This window comes from Gallinula chloropus (genome assembly GCF_964237585.1).
Source record: "Gallinula chloropus genome assembly, chromosome: 1".
NCBI classification, from domain to species: domain Eukaryota; kingdom Metazoa; phylum Chordata; class Aves; order Gruiformes; family Rallidae; genus Gallinula; species Gallinula chloropus.
Genome location: NC_140085.1, coordinates 115,750,606 through 115,776,263, shown reverse-complemented (window position 1 = coordinate 115,776,263; position 25,658 = coordinate 115,750,606). Strand labels below are relative to the sequence as shown.

Below are 25,658 nucleotides of genomic sequence, written 5' to 3'. Positions count from 1 at the left end.
GATGCTCTTTTGGGTAGCATGAGGCCGATCATTTCAGAAACCATGACGCACACAAGGAACTGATGTGGGTAACATCAAATCAAGCCATGTTTGCCTCTCCTGAGTGAATAATCAGATAAAGTTTTATTAAGGCTTGAATGGAGACAGTCTTAAGGTATAAGTGCACAACTCTGGCTTCAAACCCAAATGTTTTAACTGCTTCACTACCACAACAAAATGACCACTCTTCCTTCTCCACATCAGACAACTCCTGTATCACATTCAACTCAGACCTTCATTATCAAAGGTTGTCTCCTTTTGGCTCGAAACCTTACTGTACTCTCCAGGGTGTGAAGCTGAAAAGAATTCTGCAAATAAATTCTATAATCCTAGGATGACATCCCAAACAAACAGTATTATGAAAGCAAGCCTTCTAAGTTCAGCCACATTGCTGACCACATGGAAGGTAACGCAAACATGAAAAAGTTTCCATGTCAAGCAGACAGCTCACCCATGTAGATGATGGGCATATCATCACTTTGCTGAGGTAGACAGCAGAAATTTGTGGTGAGGTGGTGAAGGGAACTGAATTTTCCAAGTTTCCTACCTCTCCATTCACTACAAACCTGTCTTGTCAATTAGCCTGCAGCCAGTAACTGCTCCTGATAAAGCTAATGAATTTCAACTCGGAAACAAACAGACCCTCCAATTATACAAGATTATTCTTATATGTTAAGATTACATCAGACTCCTTTGACTTCTGAGGGTTAAGGAAAGAGATGGTTTTACTTCTGTACTGGTTTAGAGCTCTAGTTTTCCACCTACACCCATCTTCCTGTAAAACACACGCACATGACAGGGGTGGGTACGGACACGGATTTCCTGAAAACCTTGAACCATGAGACAAGGCTCTCCAGGTTAGAAGGTCTTTTCCTTCTTTCAAGTACAAGTTTTCCAATGAAAACTTTCAAAAGACTGTGAATTTAAAAAATTTGGTAAAAATTGTCCTTCAGCCAAGACACAAAACACATGCTGATGTGGGTACATCTTTAACTCCCATGCAGCTTGCCTTCAGCCCTGTCAAAAGGTATTACTACTTGCCCTGGTCACTTGTCTTGCAAATAGCTAAGCTCACACTGCCATCTGCATCCTCAAATGCTCAAGCTGCCCAGCAAAGGAATCTTTTCTTACCAGGAACCTGAAACAGAGACAGATATAACTGCTCCATCTCCTCCTCTGAAAGATAGACTGGAAACGTGGTACAATCCAACAAAAGGTGACAAGCTGCAGCAAAAGCTTCCTTGCAGTCACCTCTAAGGGGTCCCAAGACAAGTATCACCTGTTCCAAGTCCCACTCTTCTTCCTCCTTTTCCTTTTTATTACCAGAGTTGCGATCAGAAGGAAGAGGATTAGAACCCTTGTTCTTGAATGGTGACCCTCGAACTGAGAACAAGTCTGAAAGCATTTGTTTGAACTGAGGTACAGTGATTTGCTTTGCATCCCATGGGGTCTTCTTTTTGCTAGCACTTTCAGGTAATCTGTAGCCATTCTCTTTTTTCTCTTTTCCACTCAGATTCAATGCTGAGATGCTTTCGTTACTTGTATCTTGAAACTGCACCCCAAAAATATATTTACTGGAGAACTTGGCAACCAGCTCTTGGATGCAATACAAAGTCTTCTGAATGCTCCCCCCTTTCTTCCAGACATCATCTCTTTCAAGGGTCACAGTTGGCACCCCCAAGTGCTGAGAGAGCTCTGGGGAGGAAGCACTTAGACCAATGCCACTGTCTTCTGACTTCAGTGGAGGGAATGGAGTCTCATCCTCCTCTTGCAGCACAGACTTTGTCTCCAAGGTTATGTCCACATTCCCCTTTTTCACTGGGCTCTAAACCAGAAATGTTAATATGGTTAGAGTGGCATTGAACTGCGGCAGGTGCTGGGGAACAGCAATGACAGGAAAAAACCAAAACCCTTGTATTTGCAATTTTCAGATACAGTTTACTTTTTAATGAGACAGTTATTTGTAGGCAGATCAATTCCACTGCATTTAAAACCTAACAGATGTTTGTACAGTCCTCACACTTTGACTCATCAAACACCAACCGATCCGTAGCTGTAAACACTTACCACATGAAAACATTTCCTTAAGATCAATTCACCACTGCAACGGTATTATTTATGTTGCATTATTTTTAGTCAAGTGCTTGTCCTTGTTCTAGTACAAAACTTTGGCAGGCTGTGGTTATGTGACTGCTTTATGCCACCTATTCCTCATTCCCTATCATGGTCTCTTGCACAGAAATAATAGCACATTGTGTGAAACTAAAATATTAATTGAAAACCTTGCAGACCTAACGCTGGCCTGGATTTGACAACTTGAATCTTTGGCAACTGCATGACCTGACTGCCTTTCAAAACCATTAAGACCACAGTCTTCTCAAAAGGTAGGATTAAAGCCCAAATTTCAGACATGACTATACTCATTCACTGGCACGAATAATTCAAACAAGTCAGAACTGAATAACCAGTAAGACTAGTAAGGCACCGGGTAGCTCTGGAACAGGCCAAAGAAGAGAAGTTTAAAAAAAAGTCTTTATTGCAGTAGTTATCACCTAGGTTTAATGTCACCAACCACTTTAAACATGCATGAGTAGCTGAAAAACACTTACCCCATTTCCACTTCCTGTCTCAATGTCCAAATAGGAAGGGGGCATTTGCACTTTGCTAAGCACCTTAAAACAGGTCTTTAAGGCATGAGTGAGTTCTGGTAAACCTAACACTTCCATATTTTCCAGGAGAGACTGCACCATGTAACTGAGCATCTGTGGAAGATACTGAGTTTGCACTTCAGAGTAGAGTTCCTAAAATAAATAAGCACTGTTTAGAACAGTTATCACGTAATATTACTCAGCCATCTAGCAACACTGATCAATGATTGATAAAGTCAGTTCACGAATGGTTAAATTGTACAAACTTGCTTCATTGCTATTGTCTCTTCATTCTACATGGTGAACACTGAATTGGACTTGGCAGTGCTAGGTCAACAGTTGGACTTAAGCATCTTAAAGGTCTTCTCCAACCTAAACGATTCTGTGGTTCTATGAATCATACCCTAAAAATTTTACAATATCCAGCCAGCTACTGAGAGACCAAAAAGTCTCAGGAAATTCTTTACCCAAGAAGTAAAAGGTACACTTTTTCATCCCTTTGATAGAGTATTTTAAAATGTAAACAATTTTAATTTTGCTACTCAATAGCACAGGTTGCCATACATAAATCAGCACACAAAGCTACTTTATAGGACGAAGTATGCATATGCACACATATGTCAATTTACCTGTTTTAATTTTAGGTAATCACAGCATGATTTTAATTTTCTTAAATCTTTGAATCAGTTAACTTCCGGTTGCCTTACCAAAGGAATCACGTCAAGAAGAAACACCAATAGCGTGCAGAGCTCTGAGACTGTAGGAGGAGTGCTGATATTTTCCAGAGGATATCTCATCTGTGTGGATTTGTTTCTGGATTGAGAGAAACGTTATTTTGTAAGCTTTTCTCCTGTCAAAATTATTGTTACAATAAAAAAGCTTCATCAAAACCAGCATAAAATACTGAACCACTTTCTGAAGCAAAGTAAAATGAGACTTCTAATACAGCAGGGTAAAACATTCTGTCAGAACCACCTGAAGTGTAGCATGTGGGATGCTAAAGTGCTTCTAATTTTCAACCTGAATCTTTATGCACGATCTTACTACTTAAAGTATAATCTTCTCTCTTATATTTGGAAAAAGATAAAAAGATAGAAAACTTATTTTTCCGTTCAAAAAACACTTGTTCTTCCAAGGAAGACGTTCCTTCCCAAATGTTTCCCTTCTTCAGCTGTCATTCTGAAAGAGAATTCTTTTGTTCTCAGTTTGCTAGTTTCCATCTAATGGCTTACCTGTTTGCACTACTGAATTATTTTAGGATGCAACTTACAAATGTGTCTGATTCTAACATGTAATATGTCCCTTCCGGATTTTAAATGCTTCAGCAAACATTATTATCTTACACAGATAGCTCTTAAGTGGTATTTTTAAAAGCAGCACTATTGTTTGACACACTAAACACCTGAAACAATCTTCGAAACATTTGGTCATGTAATCCCAAAGAAAATCCGTGCTTAAGGATGTGATCAACAAATTGACTGTTTTGACAATTTCTGAAGCATTTTTGTTTTCTTTGATTGCACTGTGGGAAAGGGAAAGAAAAAAAACACAGGAAACAGATGTCAGTGAAGATTCTGAGAGCATGCACATCATCACAATACTAGCTGATGCGTTCTAAAATATTTTCTGCCCTTTCTTTACAAGCTAGAAGATATTGATTGTTTTAAATCAAGGATTAAGTCATTCTGGAATAGCTGGAGTTTGAACATCGTTCTCCCAGATAAAAGAAATTGAGCTTCCAACTTTGAAAACTGAAAGGCTAAGACTTCTGACATCACACTGATTCTTGGCCAATAAAGCTGGATTTAATCTCCAACTGTCATACGTGGTGTACTTTACTTTTTTCTCTGATAATCAAAGAGAAATCAAGCAGGTATGGGGAAGAAAGTAAGTGATAGAAAAATCTCATCTTCTATAGAGAAGGCCACTTTGTTAAAAATCTAACCTTCCTTAACTTGGTTAGATTTTAATAAGCTCGCTTAATATAAATGATGCAGTTCTGTTTCATAGTTGGAAACTTGTAGTATACCTTGCAAGAATGTTGCCACTTTGATTGTAGCTAAGTTTGAGATCAGAACCAAGTGCATCTTTGCAGAAGGAATAAAAGGCTCTGGTAACTTCAAGGAACAGATCTCCAACAACCTGTGGCCCTACAATTGAAGGAAAAAAGAATCCAGTCATTGTACCAAAGTGTTTGCTAAGCAGCTCAGTTACGAACCTATATGGACAGGGGTAGCAAGACTAAAAAAACATGAGCACCCAAGTAGGAGTAAAATGGTTACATGGCCCCTTGAAATAACAGATTTTCCAGTTAAAATAAAATTAAATATGTAGGGTGGTTTGGGTTTTTTTTTTGTTTGGGTTTTTTTTTTTTTTTTTTAATTCTAGTTAATACTACTTGTTCATTTTAGGAACATTTTAGTGATACTTGGAAAGCCATGGCACCGGTTCTACATTACGCTTGTGTCACATCCATAAGGCACCTACACTGCAAGCATTTATAAGTGGACACAATCACAACCATAAACCTGCAGTTCATGTGCCAAAAATAATCACCATGCCCGTATTCATAAGGAAAACAAACAGATTTCCTAACACACACTTAATATAGTAGCCCTGATTAAATTTTGAGGGACAGAACTTGGAAAAATAAGCAAACTGAGAAATTGAAATGCTTAAATATATACTAAAAATGCATATTTATAAACAGTTTTAAGGAGAATATTATCTTAGGTGTGTGCTGACATCTGCACACAATTTTCAAGGGTCAGCACTTTTTCATTTTATCTGAAACTGTCTATAGGGGAGGTACACAAATATTAAGTACAATACCCTACACACAGAACCATTAAAAAAAAGTAGTGTATAAAACATTCCAGTGAGTGCTTCTAAACAGGAAAATAACAAAAGAAGTTAGTGATTAAGAGTAATGGAAAGGGTCAAAGAATCTTGTTGTATTTTAGTTTGCTACCTTTAAAAAAACCCCACAACTTCCACTGCTAAATCCATTTCACAGGAAGTGAAAGCCATATTAGATTAAGGCTCAAGAAGCTATATTTTGTGAGCTGACAGGAACAGAGATACTAAATTGAATAATGCAGTTCAGCTAAATACCCTATATTGTAGTTCAGATTAACACTGATTGTCAGCCAAAAACATGCAATAGGGTAGTATCTGTCATCTACTTTCTAAATCAGATTAATCAAGAGATTGTTAATGTAAGTCAACTGTCTCTTCTTCAGAATTTTTGTCAGGAAATGAAAATGCATCATATAAGAGTCTTTAATCAAATATTTTTTTAAACAAAAAACAGCTTTAAAGCAGCTAAAAGCAGTGGAAGGAACATTTCAGCACCAATTACAAACAGACCAACAACTGCTTCTACTAAGGGAGCATTCTTTTGTTAGAAAAGCAATACAGAATCCTCATTTGCCTTGGTAGTGCTTTGATAATTCCTCTACAGGAAATGTTCTTAAAAGGATTTTCCTGATCCGTGAAAGTCGATAAGCTAATCAGAATACAAGAGCCTACAAAATCAACTGCTTCATCTCAGCACATGAGTTTTATGCTAAGTCTACAGGCTGGGTCAATGATAACATCACTGCCCCACCCTGAAAAATAACTAGAACACCACTTTGGGATACAGTCAGTCATTAAGACTCTATTAGCTTCTAACAAGTAGCAGTTAACCCGTCCATCGGCTTCTCATAGCTGTTAGATTAACAGAATGTCATTTCAAAGACTCATCTGTCCATGGTTCTTACAGAACCCTGTTAAATGCGAAATATACGGCAAGTTATTTTAACTTAATTCTTTGATACAGAAAGGAGAACTCGCCCTTTAAAACAAGGGCTGGCACAGCCTCACCCTTCTGGTGCTGGCAAGGTCTGTTCTGCTGTGTACATGACATGTGACAGTCAGAGAAGAGGAGGAGACTCTTCACAGCTCAGTCTTGAAGCCTCAAACTCTATCTCCCACAGCAGCATCAGGCCAGCACAAGCCAGCAGCGCCACTGACAGAGGCACCCCTACCTCCCCACACCCGTAAGAGGTAAGTTCCCGCTGGAGCACTTGCAGGTTAAGTGGAGCTGCCCATTTTGGCAGCAGTACCACCACAGGCTAGCTACTGGCAGGACTGCAGTGTCTGGAAAAGCAACACTGACAGTCATGAGAGTCTGGTGAAAGCCTTTAAGAAGCCCTGCAAGCACAGCCAAGTACTGCAAACACACCCAGGCAAGCACAGTACTGGTGGCTTTCCAGACAGAAGTCGCTTTATAAGACAGAAGAAAAAAAAACCCCAAACACCTCCCAGCAGTATTTCTTTATAAGCTCTGAGCAATGAATTGAGCTGAAAACGGAGACTGGGACAGAAGTGGTTCTTTTTAACTGGCCCCTACCCCCCACCCCCAGGACAGATCCATGCTACGCATCTTCTGGCTTGCAGAAGAGCCAGAGAGAACCTGGAGAGGGAGCTTGCTCCAGAGCACCGTTTTGAACCAGGTCCAAGGCAAGGAACACAGCCCCCTGCAGACCAATACAGGACACGCTCACATTCAGCAGTAGGAAGAACTGTGCAGGGTGTTGCCTTTGGCAGCAGGACTCAAGACAAAGAACACCAAGCTGTGACAGTTCTCAGCAGCCATGACAGACAGGACAAGCAACATTACCTATTTCAGGTTTGTCAAGGAGACTGATCAGGATGCGGAAGGGTTTTAAATAAGCTTGATGCTGTTCCTCTGTGTCAGACTCTGGGAATTTCTGATGCAAAATTTCAATCAAACTCTAGTAAAAAGAAAATATCAACATGTTGTACGTAGAAAAGAGATTGGAGTGTTTCTAAATTATTTTTTTTTTAGTACTGACTATGATTGAACTTCAGTTTTCCATACAGGGTAGACAAATCAATGCTATCTTCTCATCATCTGTACTCGAGAGCGGCTCTTACTTAGAGAAGCGTTTTTAAATAATTCAGGTAGTTCATCAAAGATGCTGCCCTTGGCTTCCATTAGATTCCATTTGTATTTTAGGCACATACAATATTGGGATAAATACAGCCCAGCAGACATTTAGATAGATGAAAATAGAACCACCAAAAGGATGTTACCGTTAGAGACAGAGAGCGAAGGACAAACCAAGTGGCACAGCGAACAACCCCCGACACAGTCAGCGCTAACATTTAAAAGGATCATAAATACATCTGTATACAACGAACACCAACCTCAACCAAAAGATCTTTAGAATATTTTCCAAAGAAATAAATAGCATGGTCTTCAGAAGTCGTTGAGTCTGGAGCAAAAGTGCCACCTTTAATGTCAGAGCCTACAAGATAAACAGAGGCATCAGGAGTACAGAGAAACACTACAGTGCAGAGCAATACTCGTGTCATTTATACAAATATTGACATTACAGGGCATTTTTAACCTTTGTCATTTCAACACTTTGCTTGCAACTAGCTCAGGTACTGCCCAAGGTTGTCCCACATATCAGTCTGAGGCATCCAGATGTGCTATACTAAACATCAAAACAAGTCCAAATTCAGACATGGGGTCAGGAAGGGCAGCCTCCATGCAACTGTGTGGCTGTAGCTCTTGCCCTGTCACATTTAGCTTCTTCTTATGCTGTTAAAAGGAGGCAGATGAGGAGAAGATACAGCTCCCTCATAGCCCCTCCTTGACAATTATGCCCACATGGGAATGAATAGACTATTACTTCCAAAAGAGCAAAGGTCATAACAGCACCGCACTCCTTTCAGTCCACTGAACCACTTCAGAATGATGGGACCAGAAATAACTAATCAGATCAGATCAGATACCCTGTGATTCAGGACAGTGAAATGAATTGACCTTTGAAGAGACCTGTTTGACAAATGAATGCTCAATTTTATTCAACAGGTATTTAATAAACAGCAGCTAAACACTTTAATTTATCAACATTTGTTACCTGCTGAAAAACTGCATTACATTTTGAAGCACTGATTCTGGTTTCCCCTTAGGTATTCAGAATATTGATTATCACTGTATGTTGTACAGTACCTAGCAACCATGCGTATAATCTTCTGTTGAGTGACATGTCTCTCCTCAACAATGTCTGTGTAGCTGCTGACAGAATATAGACTAAATCAGCCCTCTGCAATAGAACAGTGCTTTCATTGCAGTCCTAGGATGAAAAACACAGATACTTTAGCTGCTTATGAACACTGAAACCAGTTAAATTGGTAATGGATTTATGTTTTGGGGAAAAAAAAAAGGCAACAAATCGTCAACAATAAAATATTTTGTATACTGTAAGACTCAAGAAAGGGAATCTGACATAAATGTGATCATCATCATACTCAAGGTACACAACTTCAGTTAAGCTACAAATGCTAAAGACTTCCTTGTGTTACGCTTTATAACTACTTGTTACTTTCAAAATACTGACTATACTACTAGGTGAGTTAGGAAATGATGGGGAACAGCTCTTGTTTCAAGAAATATTTTCTCTCCTACTCTTTAACAGAAGTATCTTAGTTTAGAGCAGACAATTCCAAATGCTGAAATCCTATGTGGGAAAGGAGCTCGACATTTTTTCTACATGCAGTTTCTCAGGCCTGACTACTTCAAGCACATTCCAAGTATCACGCAATATGCGCCGTGAAAGCACACCTTCATTTGAAGCTGTAAGGAGCCTGAGAAGCAGTGGAGCCTCCTCTGCTATTAAAATCGGGGGGAAAAGAAACTGCAAAATCTGTTCATTGATTTTGAAGGTATAAAATTCAGGCATTTGGCAATAACAGAGGTAGGAGTTGGATTGGTTTCACCCAAGACACCTTCCCGTGCCAAGTGCACATGCAACAGTTCCAAAATAGTCCGCTTACCAAAGCTGTATAAAACGGGAAGAAGAAGAGAATCACTTCTAGAGTGTTCCTTTGCACAAGGACATTTGAATCCAATACTGATACACACAAAGACTTTATCTGTAAAAGGAAAAGAAAGCACAAGGTTGTTCTACTTCAACATAACATTTAAACTACAATCACCGTTAATAATCACGAGAAGGAAAGAAAGCAAACTTGGTTACATGTGGACAATAGCTTTTTTAAGAAGAGGATAATTACTCTGCCATTTAACTCCTATCCCCAAAATGAGTTAAAGTTTTGTTGAATACTGTTAAAAAAATCGTTAACACTTATGAAATACTTGGTTTTGTAACAATACAGAATGTTAGAGTGACATCAGCGGCTACCAGACAGATTGTGAAGCCTCAGAAAATGCAGATATTAAAGTACTCTGACTAGGATTACAGTTATTCCATTACTCAAGTTTAACATAAATTACTACCTACTGAAGATTTCCATTTTACTGAAAAAATAAAAAGACACCAAATTTCAGAATTGTCTTCCAGGACTGCAAACACTCTGAGAAATCCCCATTAAACATTGCATATACTGTATTACAGAAAAACCGATCTTCAGCCTCAAATGCAAAATCAGAACAAATAGAAAAAACATGCCAGGGTAATCTTCTTATTTGAAACAGAGTCAGTCTTTTAAGGCTTTATGTAGTACCAGTCACCAAAAACTGCAGAAGCTTCAGAAGATGTGCATTCTGCAGGCTAACGAAATCAGGAAGGAAGATTCTCTGCCATACTTCAGGTAAGATGCCCCCATTAAATAACTGTATTAAGCAATTCCATCAGCCTCTCTCACTCTCTCCAAAATATGTTTAAGAGTGTGTCACTTTAATACAGAAAAGGCACAATCTGTTAGTATGCTGGTATAATAAACTTACTGTGAGCTTGTAATCAGTGCCGAGCATGTATTTCTGCTGTTTTCCAGGCAGCTCTCTGTTGATATGACTGACAACAAAAAGAGAAGCAGGCAGCCTGATGGATGGGCTGACCAGGACACTGCCCCAGAGTGCCCCGTAGAACACTTCTTGGCCCATCAGTAAGGAGAGCTTCACAAGCAAAGCATCTGTTCTGTATGGAAAGATATTTGACATGAGAAAAAAAGATTTTTATTAGTTCAGTTATATACTGTAAAAAGGCAATTATGCACAGAGCCAATATTGTAGTCGACAGAATTTATTTAATTTCCTCATCTCTGTATTGTCAGTGTTGTCCTTTCCATGTGAAGATGGCCAGCATCTGATTGTACAAAACCAATCAAAAAACACTCAATCCTTTGTCACTGCCCACACCCACTGACACAAAGTTTCTGTGCACTCTCTGGTCATTGTCTGCAAATATTAAGCTTCGACCAAATTGCTGGAGTAGCTCTGATGGCAAAATATTTATGGTGAGAGGTGTGCAATGCTGAATTGGAAATAATTTAAGCTGATGCTGGAAAGCCTGTTTTGTTCAGGTCTGGAATTGGAAGATATCCTATGCATTTGTACTTACAAATCAACGGGCTCAATTCCTAAGTCCCTGAACACAGACAAAACACGAGCTAAAATGACCCGCTGCAGTTACTGCGCACAGGGCTGCTACACTGAAACGGAAGGCGATCACCTTGGAGGCCACATGGCTGAAGGGACATTCTCTGCTTTTGCAACTCTGTGAGTACTCCAGTATTTTACTATGACGTATGACTTAAAACCTCATGTGAGGAATGTTGAAGTGAGAAAAGAGGAAGAAGTCCAGCACAGAAGAGGGAACAGTTGTCCGTCCCTCCCCATCCCCCCCCCACCATCTGATACACTTTTCCATTTCTTTATAAAGTAGCCCTCAAGCCATTTTTACTTTTCCACTTTGTGTGTGTGCATGTGTATGCAAACTCACACATATAAGTGTGCTTAATAAGGAAATAGCATCTAGGCTGAAGCACGACCTCAGCTAGTACTTCAGCTGCTGTCAGGAACAGCACAGGATGTCTTCGTGTTAGTCCTCAATGTTGAACGTTCTGAAAACATTCAGTGGAGTGTCTTTCATGAAGCTGAATTTAAAATTAATCTAACACATCTTCTGACAAGCTATCTTGGTCTATCTTTCTCCCTTACAATGAGTAAGCTAAAAAAAGACTCTCATGTAACTTTCATATTTCACAAAATAACATTAAATTAATTTTAGCATGACTCTTTCACAGTGAAATACACGGTCAGTTCCTCTCTGTGATCCTGTTTGTTCAAAGCAAGAGGAAAACAATGCCATCAAGAATAAGGAAAAAAGGGATAAAACCAGTAGTTGGATCTTACAAGTTAATCTGCAGTTCTTGTTAACTCATTACTTCTTCACATTTAGTCAGTTTCAAATGAAGTTCAGTCTCCCTAAAAAGGCTTCAGATAGGAAATTTAGTTTGAAGGAATCCCCTTTCTCCTCCAAGTCCCCAGCAACTAGTGCTGTAGGATACACTACACACCACCATCTGTAAGCCTGCCTGACAAAAAAACCATGCTACAGTTCATGTTTCTACACCAGATGGGCAATGGGGATGTACTTGTCCATAGATCTTATGTTCCTGAATTGGCAACTGAATGCTGCTCACCGAATTGGGAACACATGCAATCTACTCTTAGCCACTCCAGCAACTGAAACAAGCCTTCAATTTAATACTTGTTCTTAAAAAGAGGCATTAGAAGCATTTTGCTTATCAGCTGTAATCTATGCAGCCTAGTATATCTCCATAACTTTTTTTTTTTCTTTTTGTTTGAAGTGTAAACACAGCTATGTAAGATTCAAAAAGGGTGGAGAGAACAGCCAACACATCCAGAATGGCAGTACAGAAGGAAGTACACTTCCAATGAAGTGTCTACTGACTCCTTAAGCGACAAAACACTTGGATGAAACCTACAGTGGTGGAGTTTTTATAAGATCTTACAAAACAGTTGTGAAACTGAAGCAAAACCACAGTGCAAGTGGGTGCTGAGCTGCTCTTCTCAGCACACTTCCTGACCCTGACTTTATTGTTCTGGATGCCGTTGTTATTAATGCCAGGGGCACCCAAGAGTGAGAGAGATACTTTTTTCCACAATAGATTCCAGAAGAGTTGCCTTTTGCTCATGTTTTCAGAACCTGAGGGTAAGTATCTGGGATAGAAAGACTCAAAAGAATTGAGCTTCACTCTTGTGTTACAACGTTTAAATAGAATTTACTGACAGAGGAGTCAGGACAATTATTTAGGAGTTCAGAGGAGCTTTAAGAAACAGTTTTTATTCCTTTCACTCAGCACATCTATTTTTGACCCTTCTTTTCCTCTTTTACTCCTGAGATGAAAATAGAAGGGGAAAAGGGTCTTCTGCTTTAGCAGTATTCACTGCATCTTTCAGGGACTCACCTCTTCTTCCACTCTTAGAAGCTTTTTTATCAAGCCTTCTACATAGACAGCTGACAGAAATTTATTGAGAATTTCCAAGGAAAGCAAAACACTGTATATTGTTTTTAAATTAACCTTAGTTCTCACCTGTCATAAATTTCTGATCCTTCTTCCAACCCAGGCAGAAGTCCAATTACAAAGGCTTGAAGACCAGGCAGGAGGGACTTTTGGAGAGGAAGAAAGTATTTCTCATACAAACCAAGGAGAACAGGCCTTACTGACATGGCTGCATTTGCCAGCAAAGGAAACAAACCAGAGCTTTAAAAAAATAAAAAAGAGAAAAAATAAGAGGAAAAAAAGATAAGAAAAAAATTAGTTAATTAAAATAGACTGCGAAATGCGTATGCCTTCAAAGAAAAGTTTACCTGTACAAGAATAAATCCTTTGCAAGCCATTTTGTCCCAATAATTTTAAAGATTATTTCATAGGTTTCTAGTGCCTTTAAATGCACTCCACTAGGTAGTGCTGGATGCAAACACTGAGACAATCGTTTACTGATGATCAGCCGTCTTGGCAATAGAGAATACTTCAGGTTACTCTGAAGAGCCTGTGAGAGAAAACAGATGAGAATAAATAGCTGTAATGTAAAAGATGATGTAAATGATGACATCATGTCAAAAGTTTCCTGCTAGCACATGGAGAACTAAATGCATTCAAGAGCCTTCTCTCGAGTGCATTTTGTTACACTGCAATGGCAGAATTATGCCCTTGTGCTTTTCATATGGAATCAATCATGAACAATCTAGAAAAATCTGGTCTCACTTTGCTCAGAGGCTGGAAAGGGAAGTCAAAGGGCAGGACAGGGACAGGGTACCCTAATCCTATCTCCAAGGAAAGTAGGAAAGTGACAGGAAGAACCTATCGGCTTTTAAGGACAGGGAATAAAGTAAGAATACAGCAACTATCTTTCCTTTTAACTTTTATTACACATATAGCTGAAATATAAACAAAAACCTTCCGACCAAAGCAAGTTTGACTAAATGGGCCAATAAAAACCTTAAAAGTTATTTTTAATTCTGCATGGCTACATTCAGTAAGCTTTATTAACCAAACCTGCTGCACTGACACAGAAGTAAAAGATCTTCAGGACAGGAGATAGTCAGCTAAGTACTGCAGACAGCTCAGGTGCCTATAAAAAAAACCCCAAACTCTAGCAGCTTTCTTTGGAAAGATTTATCTTTTCCTTGAACCAGACATGCATTACAGCATGCATTTCTCAATTGTGTCTTCAATTCAGAGACAACTAAGAAAAGGTAAGCAAATAGCACTTTAGCCTAAGATTACTGCCTGCTAAGGCAAACAAATGTTTCACTGCTGGTTGACATTTGGGATGTCTTCAGGATTAGGCAAGTTCTTGATGCTCCCAAAGGTTAAGTCATCATCTTATCCTATATAATTGTTTTAAACTGGAGGCTCTTCTCTCCTGACTGAAAAAAGGTTTTGAAAAAGCAGCAGACAAATGAACTAACCCTTCCTTGCTCAGAAACAAATCAAAACAGTTCAGGTGACACTGAATAGTCTCATCAACCGTTAGAGGAAGATATTAAACTCATTTTCTTCCAGCAGTGTGTGCAACCTGTTGTTTAAGACTTTGCAGCTGGTGGCATGAGAAGCTACAATCTGTGAGACTACTATTGCATTATTTCTCTCATTTGCTGCCCTGCCTAAATTGAGACACCAGCTGTCAGTAAGGAGCTTCCAGTAAACAAAATTTACTCAATAAAAAGTCCGAGAGTCTGTAACATTGGTAAACAGAAACATCACACCATTCTGAATCACATACAGTACAGATGCCTTTTACAGTCAATTAATTTCCTTCCTTCCATCCCCTGCTAAGAGCATGTGACTGATATTTTAATAGGTACTAAAAACTACAACCCAAGAATACAGCAATATTTCACCAGGTTGTATTTGTGGAGTTCTCTCTTGTGTCTTTTACATTTGAGAGATTTACTTGTATATTACAAGAGCAATATTTTTTAAATATTAAAGATTAAAGACCTTAATACTTGCAACAACTTTGAAGGCTGTTGGAAAGATGGACTTTGAAACATTCTGTTTATATTGGTTGGTAATGTATTTGCCCGCACCCTTTGTATATATAAAAGAAGGTAATTACAAAAAATATGTCAGTGGTACATTTATTTCCTCTAAGACTGAACAAATACCATGTTAATATTCAATCAGTTAAAATTTAAATATCAACTAGGTAGAAAATGAAAACATTCACTGTTTTTTACACAATCTTATCCATTACATAAATAATGCCATCTCACAAAAATGTCTTGTTTGGCCTATTTCATTTTGTAAGGGTGTGAAGTAGATCCGCAAATAAGAACTCTCCTTCACCAAACATCAGGGATAGCTAAGCAAAACATTTTGTCCAAAGAGAAAAATATACTCCAGGCATATTAGGAGTTGAATAGTGCCTGTGCAAGGATAATTCAGTCTTGAGTGTTTCTCCTAGATACCTCTGAAACCTTCATATGTCCAAATTCCAACAAACGAGACTAACTGTGGTGGTCTGATCCTGGCTGTAGGCCAGATGCCCACCAAAATCGCTCTATCACTCCCCTTTTCAGCTGGACAGGGGAGAAAATATATATTGAGAAGCTCAGGAGTCGAGATAAGGACAGGGAGCAATCAGCACCACGGGCAAAACAGACTCAACACAGAATAAAGGACAGAAACTCTCTAATTTACGACACTGCACTGCACACCCAGTGACACCAGAGTTGGGTAATGAGAAGTGTGACCAGATCTTAAAGCATCTCCCCCCACCCCTCCCTTCTTAGCAGCCTTCACTTTAGTCATGATTTTGCTCCCTTCTTCCCCTGATATTGTGGCACGAGGAGGGGCAGGGAATGGGGGAATGGGGGTTTCAGTTCCTCACGAGTTCTTTTCCTTCTTGGACGGGAGGGTGGGGTGGGCATTCCTCACACTCTTCCCCTGCTGCACTGCAGGGTCCCACCCACAGGAGACAGTTCTCCATGAACTTCTCCAACGTGAGTTCTTTCCCATGGGGCTTCAGCTTTTCACCAGCTGCCCCAGCATGGGTCACTGCTATGGGGTGCAGTCATAAATCACAGAATGGCTCTCAGTCTCTCAGGCCCATACTGCTCCATCCTGGTCCTCCACGGGGTCACAAGCCTTTCTGCCCCCAGCAAACCTGCTCCAGCCTGGGTCTCTGTCGCTCATCCCTGTCTCTGTCTCTCTCCATGGGCTGCAAGTGCTGGCAGAGGCTTGCTCCAACACAGGTCACAGCGTCTTCTGTTATGTCTCCAGATGCTCCAGCGTGGGGTCTTGGCCTTTTCCATGGGCTGCAGGGGGGACACCTGCTCCACCATGCATTTCTCCATGAGCTGCAGGGGCATCTTTCTCTCCAGCACTTGGAGTGCCTCCCCCCGCCCTCGGTGTCTGCAGAGTTTCTTACATCTTCTCACTCCCTTTTCTGGTGGCAAAAAGTGGCTGCTTGCAGGTTTTTTCTCCTAGATGTGATTCCCAGAGGTGCTGTAACTGTCACTGATGTGCTCGGCCTTGGTCAGTAGCAACTCTGGCCTTGAGCCGGCTGGTGTTTGCTCTGTGGGGCCTGCAGAGAGCTTCTGGCTGCTGCTTGCAGAAGCCACCCCTGCAGCCCCCGCTCCTTCCACCAGAGCCCAGCCACACTAAGCTAAAACAGTAACCAAGAACAAGACTGAATTCATGTATATGTGCCAACTATACCACTTCACCTAAAGAATCTGAGGACATCTCTGTACAGGAAACAAGATTTTAAGACATTTATGATGATGCTCATACATAAGCTGAGGTGAGTTCCTGCCCATGACTTCATAATAATTTGGAAATGAAACTTCCTTCTCAAAAGCATGTAATCTTTATTTTCTGACTTGGGTTGAAAAAACACATAGGTAGACACAAGAAACAATTCTTCTCAAGAGTGGATGTTCGTGGTTAACAGTCGTCTCTGATCTTCCAGCAGATGCAGGGGATTTTAAACCACACTGCAATGTATTAGGTGGCTGTGGTTGCACCAAGAGCCAGGCCAGCAGAGAGGTGGGCTGGCTGCTACTTTGCAGAAGGTTCAGCTTCTTAACAGCTTTCCCAGAACTGCAGGGCTCAGGGGATTTTAAAAGGGTTGAAAGGCATTCATTAGCAGACAGATCTAATACTGTTCATTGAAATAAGAGTGACATAATATACAGAAACTAGTTAGCTTTTGGAAATACATGATCCGATAGGCAAAGCTAAGCAGCTTGATTTTTAAGCATCCTGAGCTCCTGCAACTAGAATGAAAGAAAAATGAAAAAAAAAGAAAAAAGAAAAAAATCAGTTGTCTGTGAGACCCAGGTCTGTTGAAATGCCATTAGAATTTCAGATGTTACGGGTAGTTAAATGTTGCGGTAGCACACCCAGTGTCATTGGCACTGTATGTAGATGAAGACCTCATAGTAAACCATTGTTTCCACGCTCAGAATCCAAGATGCAAGACCACAGATGGGCAACTCTGCTCACAGGTTTCGACATTTGTTACTCACCCACTCTCTTGATTTTTGTGAGCTTAATTTGACAGTCTTTAGTCACACTTGGGCTCAAGCCCATCCATGATTTTCTTTTCCTCCTTTTCTCAAATTGCTTTCCACATGAGCAGTTAAAGTGGCAGAAGTGTTAAATGTCACTGGAACTGCCAGCAAGCACCCCAGGCTTAATGTATCATATATATCATTCCAGGACTTGGTTTTTCATAGATCAGTGAGAAATCAACAATCCCAGAAAACCAAGAAGTGTTTCACCTCCCAGTGGCTTTTAAAACAAAGACTTTAATCAATAAGTCAGGAAAAAAAATGACATATGTAAAGGAATGATTTGTGTCCGTGTGCATGGCCAGTTCACAACTTTTTACAGATTCTTTTTCTTTATGACTGACCAGAGAATACATTGTACACACTAAACATTTTCTAATGCATAAGCATGTTCACAGTTTCTTTCAATGTGGGCTATAAAGGGTGGAAAGGTGAGACTATCAATTCTTTGCAGCAGTGTATACACGTGCTGTAAATCAAACCCAGACACACAGACACAGAGGAATTATTTGTGTTTCCACAGTTACTGCTTTAAGTCATCCTGTTGCACTGCTTTATAGCACCACTAGAGACTGGTTAGATCAATTTGCACTGACATAAAACCCTGAAGCAAACCAAGTAAATACTTTTATTTACATAACTAGAATTTCAGAAAAAGGCAGCATGTACATCAATTTATAAGCTTATGTTCAACTAAGAGATATTCTAATTCTTGTTTTAGACAAGAGGGGTTAGGAGGTGGAGAAGGAGAGCCTGTGATTCCGTTTTCCAGTGATTCATTTTCCACCTAAGTAAAAAAAAAAATTCTAAACAGAACTCTAGCTTAAAAAATACAAATGGCAATATGAAGTTCAAATATGTTTGTGAAGGAAGTGTAAACTAGAAGCTGGAGTAATATTAAAAGAAGGCAGGGGTGGGGGAAGATGTGTAAAATATCCCTATTCCTGCACATTGCATTTGTGCATCGGGTGCCATAAAGCAATTAGGAGGCAAAGCTTCCCTTCTCACAGACACAAGGCTTGCCTTCAACAGAAGGCGAGTGGTGGTTGTGTTTGTAATTCGGCCAACAGTTGTTACCAAGCTGTGGCAGTCAGAGTTTGAAGCAACTGGTGCAATTAATGGCTATGCTCATTAAATCCGCATTTCAGAAGAATCCTTCTCTTCTCTCCCCTCAAGAACAGACGTATCGCACCATTAAGTGTTACTACTGAAGCAAGCAGTAGTTGTGCAGCTGCAATGGGTTTTGTGCTCTTTCCTCTTCCCCTGAAAACAGATCAAGTTTTTGGCTGAGATCACATTCACCTTCAAGTTTCTGAAGCAAGAGAAGCCTACAGAAACAAAAAGTAACGTACTTGGAAACTGCAGACTAAAGACTAAAAATTAGCTTGCCAGAATTTACATACCTGTGTTACATCCAAGGATAAAAAGCAGTTTGAAAGTGCTTTTTTAGGGCAAACAATGCTATTGCTACTGAGCAAGTCAACCATGCTGTAAGCATAAAGTAAATTCCTCTAGAACAACTGATTTTTCAAAGCTTATAATATTTTGTTTTCATGGTGAACAATAACTACAAATGAACATCTTGCTCAGGAAAGGGACACTAGCATGCCTGCCAGGCTCAGTAGCAACGACCACCAGTAAAGCTTCTGTGCAAGTTTCATACCACTGGTATCCGGAACCTGCTGACAAGTTGTTGACAGAAGTAGTTATGCCAATAAGCACGGCAAAATCCTGTCCATTACTCTTGTCAAACAGATGCAGGTTGCCTTTGGGGCTTTTTGTGAGTTGGTTATTTTAGTTGTTTGGGGTTTTGTTGTTGCTTTTAATATTTAATAATATTAAATGAACAAACAGGGGACTTTAAATATTCACTTGCCAAAAGGCTAGTGAGGTTTGGTGCTCTTTTGTGAATCAGTACATTTCAGAGACTTTTTGAAAACCTCTTTCCATAGTTTCTTTGCAAAGGCAGGCTGGGGAAACCAATATTCACTATAGCTTAGTTCTTCATTTTGCAAACTGTGTCACTAACCTACTGCTCACTGGCACCCAGGGTTTAAATTTCCAGAAAATAATTTGGATTAAAAGCCCTAATGTAAACTATGCAACTTTGATCTTCCTAAATTCTTATTAATTTTAGCCTCTTAATTCCTTGAAGTTCCCTGTTAGATGAATACTTTTATATGTATTTTATACAATATACCTACCTGTTTACACATTTTGGATATCAAAATTTCACTGACAAGCCCACATGTGCTGAAGCATCACCTATTTTTAGGTTTAGGAAGACAACACCCATTCCCTCCAGCACTTTTTTCTATCAAAGTGATTTCACAGAGTTGTATCCTCTTACAACATTGGAACAAGCTGGCAAAATCTGCAATAGCACAATCACATTTTAGCCCTAAAACAATTGAGGAGGATTACTGTATTCTGAATGCAGCAATCTGTACTGAACATCTGTAAACCACAGTCACAAAACAGTGCTTTCCAAACAGCAAACACAGGCAGATTTGCAAGAACAGAGAAAACAGGGTTCAAAGCTGAATCCAAGAACAGTACTGAGAAGTACTTCTTCAGGCATGGAGCAGCCTAGGCTGCAGCTAGTAAATGACGGGCTTATAGTAACTAGAGCTTTAACATAAGCAAAGCACAGAGAAAAAGGTATTTACAAGTGGAATGTGAGTATGTTTCAAGGCAAAGCTGAGCCCCCCTTTAAAACATTAACAACCATACACATCGCCTGTTTTATCCACCCGTTTGCATCTGACAATTCACAGTCTTCTCTAAGATTTTATAAACATTACTTTACACTGTTTCTCCTTTACCATGATGATGCACAACACCCATACTATTCAAATGAAAACCTCAAAATTCTTTCTCTTAAAAACTTGATGTGTAGCCTCAGTTACCGAATTCTGCCAACTTTAGCTTCTGTTAGAAAACAGTTTCTCTCCATCCTTCATGCAAGCTCACACTTTGTACCCACAGTTCTGTTCAGAGCTCTGCAGGAGCTTCACCTTTCTTAAGCACAGAAGCCTAGGTCAGCTAGAACACACAGGCAGAACTGCAGTAGTTCACCTCAGGCTCCCTATAAAGCCAGCGAGGAACACACACAATTTTAGGACCGTGTTCACCTGACCTACTTTAAATAGCAAGTGATGAGTCACAACAAGAACAACAAATAAAACCCTTTATTCCTCTCTTTGCCTAAAAGTAATTCAAGATGAAGCTGTCCACACTGAAATCATCTGGAGTTAGATAACGCTTGTCTCCCTTAAGTGACAAAAAATAGTCTTTCTACATCTCAGCCTTCCAGAGACTAAAGGGAGCCTACGGACAGATGGAGAGGGACTCTTTATTGGGGACTGTAGTGATAGGACAAGGGGTAATGGCCTTAAGCTGAAGGATAGTGGATTCAGATTAGATATTAGGAAGAAATTCTTCCCTGTGAGGGCGGTGAGGCGATGGCACAGAGTGCCCAGAGAGGCTGTGGAAGCCCCCTCCCTGGCAGTGTTCAAGGCCAGGCTGGATGGGGCTTTGGGCAACCTGGGCTAGTGGAGGGTGTCCCTGCCCGTGGCAGGGGTGTTGGAGCTAGATGGGCTTTGAGATCCCTTCCAACACAACCCATTCTGTGATTCTATGATCTACAAACTAACCAGTTTGGCTATCCATTCAGATTACAGTAAGCTGTTTTCTCTGTTGCTTTCCTGGTTCTACAAGTCACTGTAATGAGTTAGAATCATAGAAGGAACAGAAAAATGGAAAAACAACCTTCAGTTTAACCCTGGTACCTAACTAGTAATAGAAAGGAGTAGCAAAGCTGTCTCTTTTCACCAGGAATAGCAGCAAGAGCCCAAGTCACTTGTTTCAGTCAAGGGCAAACGGATCTGGACTAATTCCCTCCATTCTTTTCTCTCATTTTTAAGTAGGAAGCTTGTTGCTTCCTTCAGACCTTGTATTGAAAGGGTAATGCCACTGAGCATCTATAGACCCTCTGTGTGCGTGTGTTAACTTATGAGAATCAACAGTACAAACTATTGCTGAAGCCTGACTAGAGGAGAGAAAGCCTCAGAAAAGATTACACCTATGTAAGCAAGAACGCCAGCAATAAAGTTCTAAAGATCCTCAAGAAACGTATGCTTAAGAGAGATCTCCCATGAATAGTACTTCCAAAACTCGTCACCTTAACCTCTTTTGTTTCTCCCCTTCTCAGCACTTCCACAAGAATAAGCATCACTGCACACTAGTGAATGACACTCAGGTTCCTGAATACAACCACATGCAGTATTTAAAAACGCTTTTATCACTGGGATACTGTTGATCTCCTCCCTCCTACCCATTCTCTCCCTGCTCATTCACTCTCCCTCAGAATTGACTATAGAACAAATTAGGCTCTTATGTTAGGAACACCTCTCTTCCCCTCAACACTTACATTCAAAACCATAAATATTGTGGTTGCATTTGTAAGGGACCAAGTAATCACAGGGATTAAGAGAATGATTACTGACATCTTATTTGACAACCTTCCTGTAGGCGGCACATTCCCCTGCCCCCCCCCCCTTATTTTCATATAACAGACAGAAGCAGATGAACACTGGGGACAATTTGCTGTACGAATTCTTAAGCTCCTAAAACGATTAAGTCCACAAAATACCACAGCAGATGGACTGATGTAACAGCTAAAAGCCCCTTTTCCATAGTTTCTACCCTGCTGCTATGCATTTCAGCAATTATGTGTGTGAATTTTCAGTTTCAGTTAGGTGTCAATCAGTTCAGTGTGCTCATCTAGGTCAAGATAAAAGATCAAAGCCTGCATCTCGCCACAGGTAAGAAATCTCTCACCCTAGTTATTTCTTATTTTACCTTTTGAAAAAGGCATTGTGAAAGTCTCTAGCTTTCTTTATTGATTCAACAGGAATCAGGATGAAACAGTGAAAGCAGAAACATATAACTCCTTTTCCCAGAGCAACATCCAGCTTCCCTCCTTGAAGAAGGAAAGGACACGTCTGCCCTTAAAAAGTCCATTTGACAAATGTTGTCCCAGTTTTCAAGACGGGTAAGAAGGAAGACCCTGGTAATTACGGACCTGCCAGTCTCACCTTGGTGCCTGGTAAAATTATGGAGCAGGTTATTTTGGGGTTATTGAAAAAACACTTGAGAGACAGTGCAGTCATTGGTCAGAGCCAGCCGGTTCTTACAGCTGCCATCAGAGTGGTTCCAAAGAATGTTTATCAATACAGTGATAGGTGCTTTATGTTATTATACTATTATACAGGTTCTTGAGGGAAGGGGCCTGTGTAACCAACTTAATTTCCTTTTCTGACAGGGTCACCCATCTCACTGACCAAGGGAAGCCAGCAGATGTGGGGATTTTTTTACCTTAGCAAAGTTTTTGATATGTCTCTCATGGTAACCTCCTGGATAAACTGTCCAGCACACAGCTAGACAAGACCATAATATAACAGGTGAGCAACTGTCTGACGAATTGGGCTCAAAGGGTTATAGTAAATGGGGCTACATCAGCCTGTTGGACAGTCAGCAGTGGGGTTCCCCTGTCCCACCCAGTTTTAGGACCAGTGCTCCTTAGTATTTTTATAAATTATCTGGATGCAGAAATAGAATGTACATTAAGTAAGTCAGCTGGTAACAGTGAACTAGGAGGAGCTGCAGACTCCCGTGAGGGTACAGACGCCTTACAAGGAGATCTGGATAGACCAGGGAGCTGACCAATTGCCAACCATATGAAATTTAAGAAGAGCAAGCGCCAGATTCCCCACCTGAGACAGGGTAATCTTATTTATACATACAAAATGGGAGATGAAAGGCTGGAGAACATGGGCTGGAGCCCATGGAAAAAGATCCAGGGCTTTGGGTTGATGATATGCTGAACATGAGTCAATGGTGTCCCCTGGCAGCCAAAAGGGCCAACGATGTCCTGGGGTACATCAAGCAATGCAGAGCTACCTGGTCCAGGGAAGTGATTGTCCCAGTTTACAGTACAGTGGTGCAGCCCCCCGTCAAGCACTGTATGCAGTTTTGGGCCCCTCAGTGTAAGGAGGGCATTAAACTATTTGAGTGTGTGCAAAGGAGGGAGACCAAGATAGTGAAAAGTCTCAAGGGCAAGACTTGTGAGGAACTGCTGAGGGCATTTGGTTTGCTCAGTTTGTAGAACAGAAGGGAAGTCTACAGTTCCTCAAGGGGGGCAGGAGAGGTGGTGGTGCTGATCCATCTCTGGTGACCAGTGATAAGACATGAAGAAATGAATGAAGCTGCATCAGGGGAAGTTCAGACTGGACATTAGGAGAAGGTTCTTCACTGAGGGGATAGGGAAGGGTTCCAGAGGGTCACTGGAACAGGTTCCCCAGGAAGGTGATCATGGCACCATGGCTGTCAGAGTTCAAGGAGCATCTGGACAATGCTCTTAGTCATATGATTCAGTTTTAAGTAGTCTTGTGAAGAGCAGGGAGTTGGACTCGATGATCCTTATGGGTCCCTTCCAACTTGAGATATTCTATGGACTGTCCTCCTCTGTAGAGTTAAGGCTTAGCAACAACAGCAAGGCATGTGAGGCATCTATCTGGTAACAACAGATGTTTCCTTATGAATTTTGCAGGAGTTGTCTCCTCCCACCCTTGTTTCTTTAACGACTGTAACTCTTGTCCCATGTATACTCCAGAAGAGCTTTATGTTAAAAGAGACCAAGTGGAACACAAACACCACGCACATCATTTCTTTGGCAGGAGGAGAAGACACACTTCCTAGGTGTTTTCCTGTAAAAATCTTTTTCTTTCTTCCTGTGCTGAGCCATATTTTCCACGGTCATACAAAAGACACCACCAGCAGCAAATCAGTTATTTCCCCAAATACAAGAGAGGGGCATGATCAAGTAAATTTTATCCTCAAATACAAATTTTGACTCAGAATATATCCTAAAATGTGTGATCTCCTGTTCTACATAAAGACTTTTCTAGCTACTCCAAAGTAACTAACCAGCATCCTTAGAATTTCTTGAATGCAAAAAACCAAATTAACTTGGCAGTATAAAGGAAATAAGTAACATCTGAAGGAAGCCTCTGTTGGTTTTACCAGAATTTCTCACATTACATGAAAGACACCAACTTTGCTGCTTTCATTACCCCTCCTTTATGAACTAATACTTTTCTCAGGTGAATTCTCAATTCTGCAACTTAAGTATTTAACAAAAAAGCCAGTAACAATACAAAAATAATAAACAAATGAAAAAATACTCCTGTGATGCTGTACCTTATTGAGTTTTCCAAGGGAAGATATAAGGTCCGCCCATTCACTTGATGATTCAAAGTTTCTCAAAGCTTTCTCAATCGCTGAAGAATAATTTCTGTATCTGTAATCACCAAGTAACTCCTGCTCTTCTGGATCCATCTTTGGTTCTCATAGCAAGGTGGAACTTCCTGGTGAACTAAAACGTGCACACAGTTAGGAAAAGACAACCTGCATTTAGGTTCTGGCAAGCCTAAAGTACTGTGAGGTAACAATAGATGCATGAAAGCGTCGACGGATCACAATAAACAGGTCATCTGATCAAGTTTCAACACAAAGTTAAAAATAATTCAACAGGCATGACTCCAACTCCCCACTGCCTATTTTAGAAGTTTTGCAATCACATTTTCCTATTTATGAGACATGTTTTTTTTCCTTCCATGCACGCGGATCTCTGACACAATAACAAAGGAAAGGAATATAAAGTCTCATTGTAAACAGTCAAGGAGTCAGGGGGAAGGAAATAGTTCTCATAACTTATCATCTGTACAGTGTTTTGAAAGGTCACCTGTAGCTGTGGAATGTGAAACATTTCATATATCAAAATTCCAACTTTCCAGAGGAATCTCATTAAAGGGCCTCTCAGCCCCAAGCAGAGGGAACCCTCAGAACTCTGCATCTCAACTTGACATCAGCAGAGGCTCAAGTACAAGAGGAAAGTACAGGGGGAAAATAAGTTGTTCAGACCAAATTCTGCAACACATTTAGATTTTAAAAAGCAACATGCACCTGTTTTAATACAATGGGAAACAGGCACGGCTGGGTTTTCCGTACTGAGAAATCAGACCTTTGCTCATAT

General features: G+C 40.3%; 1 protein-coding gene across 3 annotated transcripts in view; it reads right to left on the bottom strand.

Annotated features, from left to right (window-relative positions):
- Positions 1–24,961, bottom strand: part of DOP1B (DOP1 leucine zipper like protein B) — a gene marked incomplete at its 5' end in the record, with an annotated part of 47,092 nt that extends 22,131 nt beyond the window's left edge. For 2 of the 3 annotated variants that reach the window (XM_084279282.1, XM_084279284.1), the window contains 13 exons: positions 1,171–1,864; positions 2,649–2,840; positions 3,395–3,500; positions 4,090–4,209; positions 4,717–4,837; positions 7,354–7,468; positions 7,905–8,005; positions 8,719–8,842; positions 9,543–9,641; positions 10,456–10,645; positions 13,068–13,238; positions 13,346–13,527; positions 24,824–24,961. In XM_084279282.1, coding sequence (XP_084135408.1) covers positions 1,171–1,864; positions 2,649–2,840; positions 3,395–3,500; positions 4,090–4,209; positions 4,717–4,837; positions 7,354–7,468; positions 7,905–8,005; positions 8,719–8,842; positions 9,543–9,641; positions 10,456–10,645; positions 13,068–13,238; positions 13,346–13,527; positions 24,824–24,961 — 2,353 coding nt within the window. Of the gene's footprint in view, positions 1–1,170; positions 1,865–2,648; positions 2,841–3,394; positions 3,501–4,067; positions 4,210–4,716; positions 4,838–7,353; positions 7,469–7,904; positions 8,006–8,718; positions 8,843–9,542; positions 9,642–10,455; positions 10,646–13,067; positions 13,239–13,345; positions 13,528–24,823 lie in introns of all 3 variants that reach the window. The other variant, XM_084279283.1, reaches the window with a different exon arrangement.
- Positions 24,962–25,658: the final 697 nt, after the last annotated feature.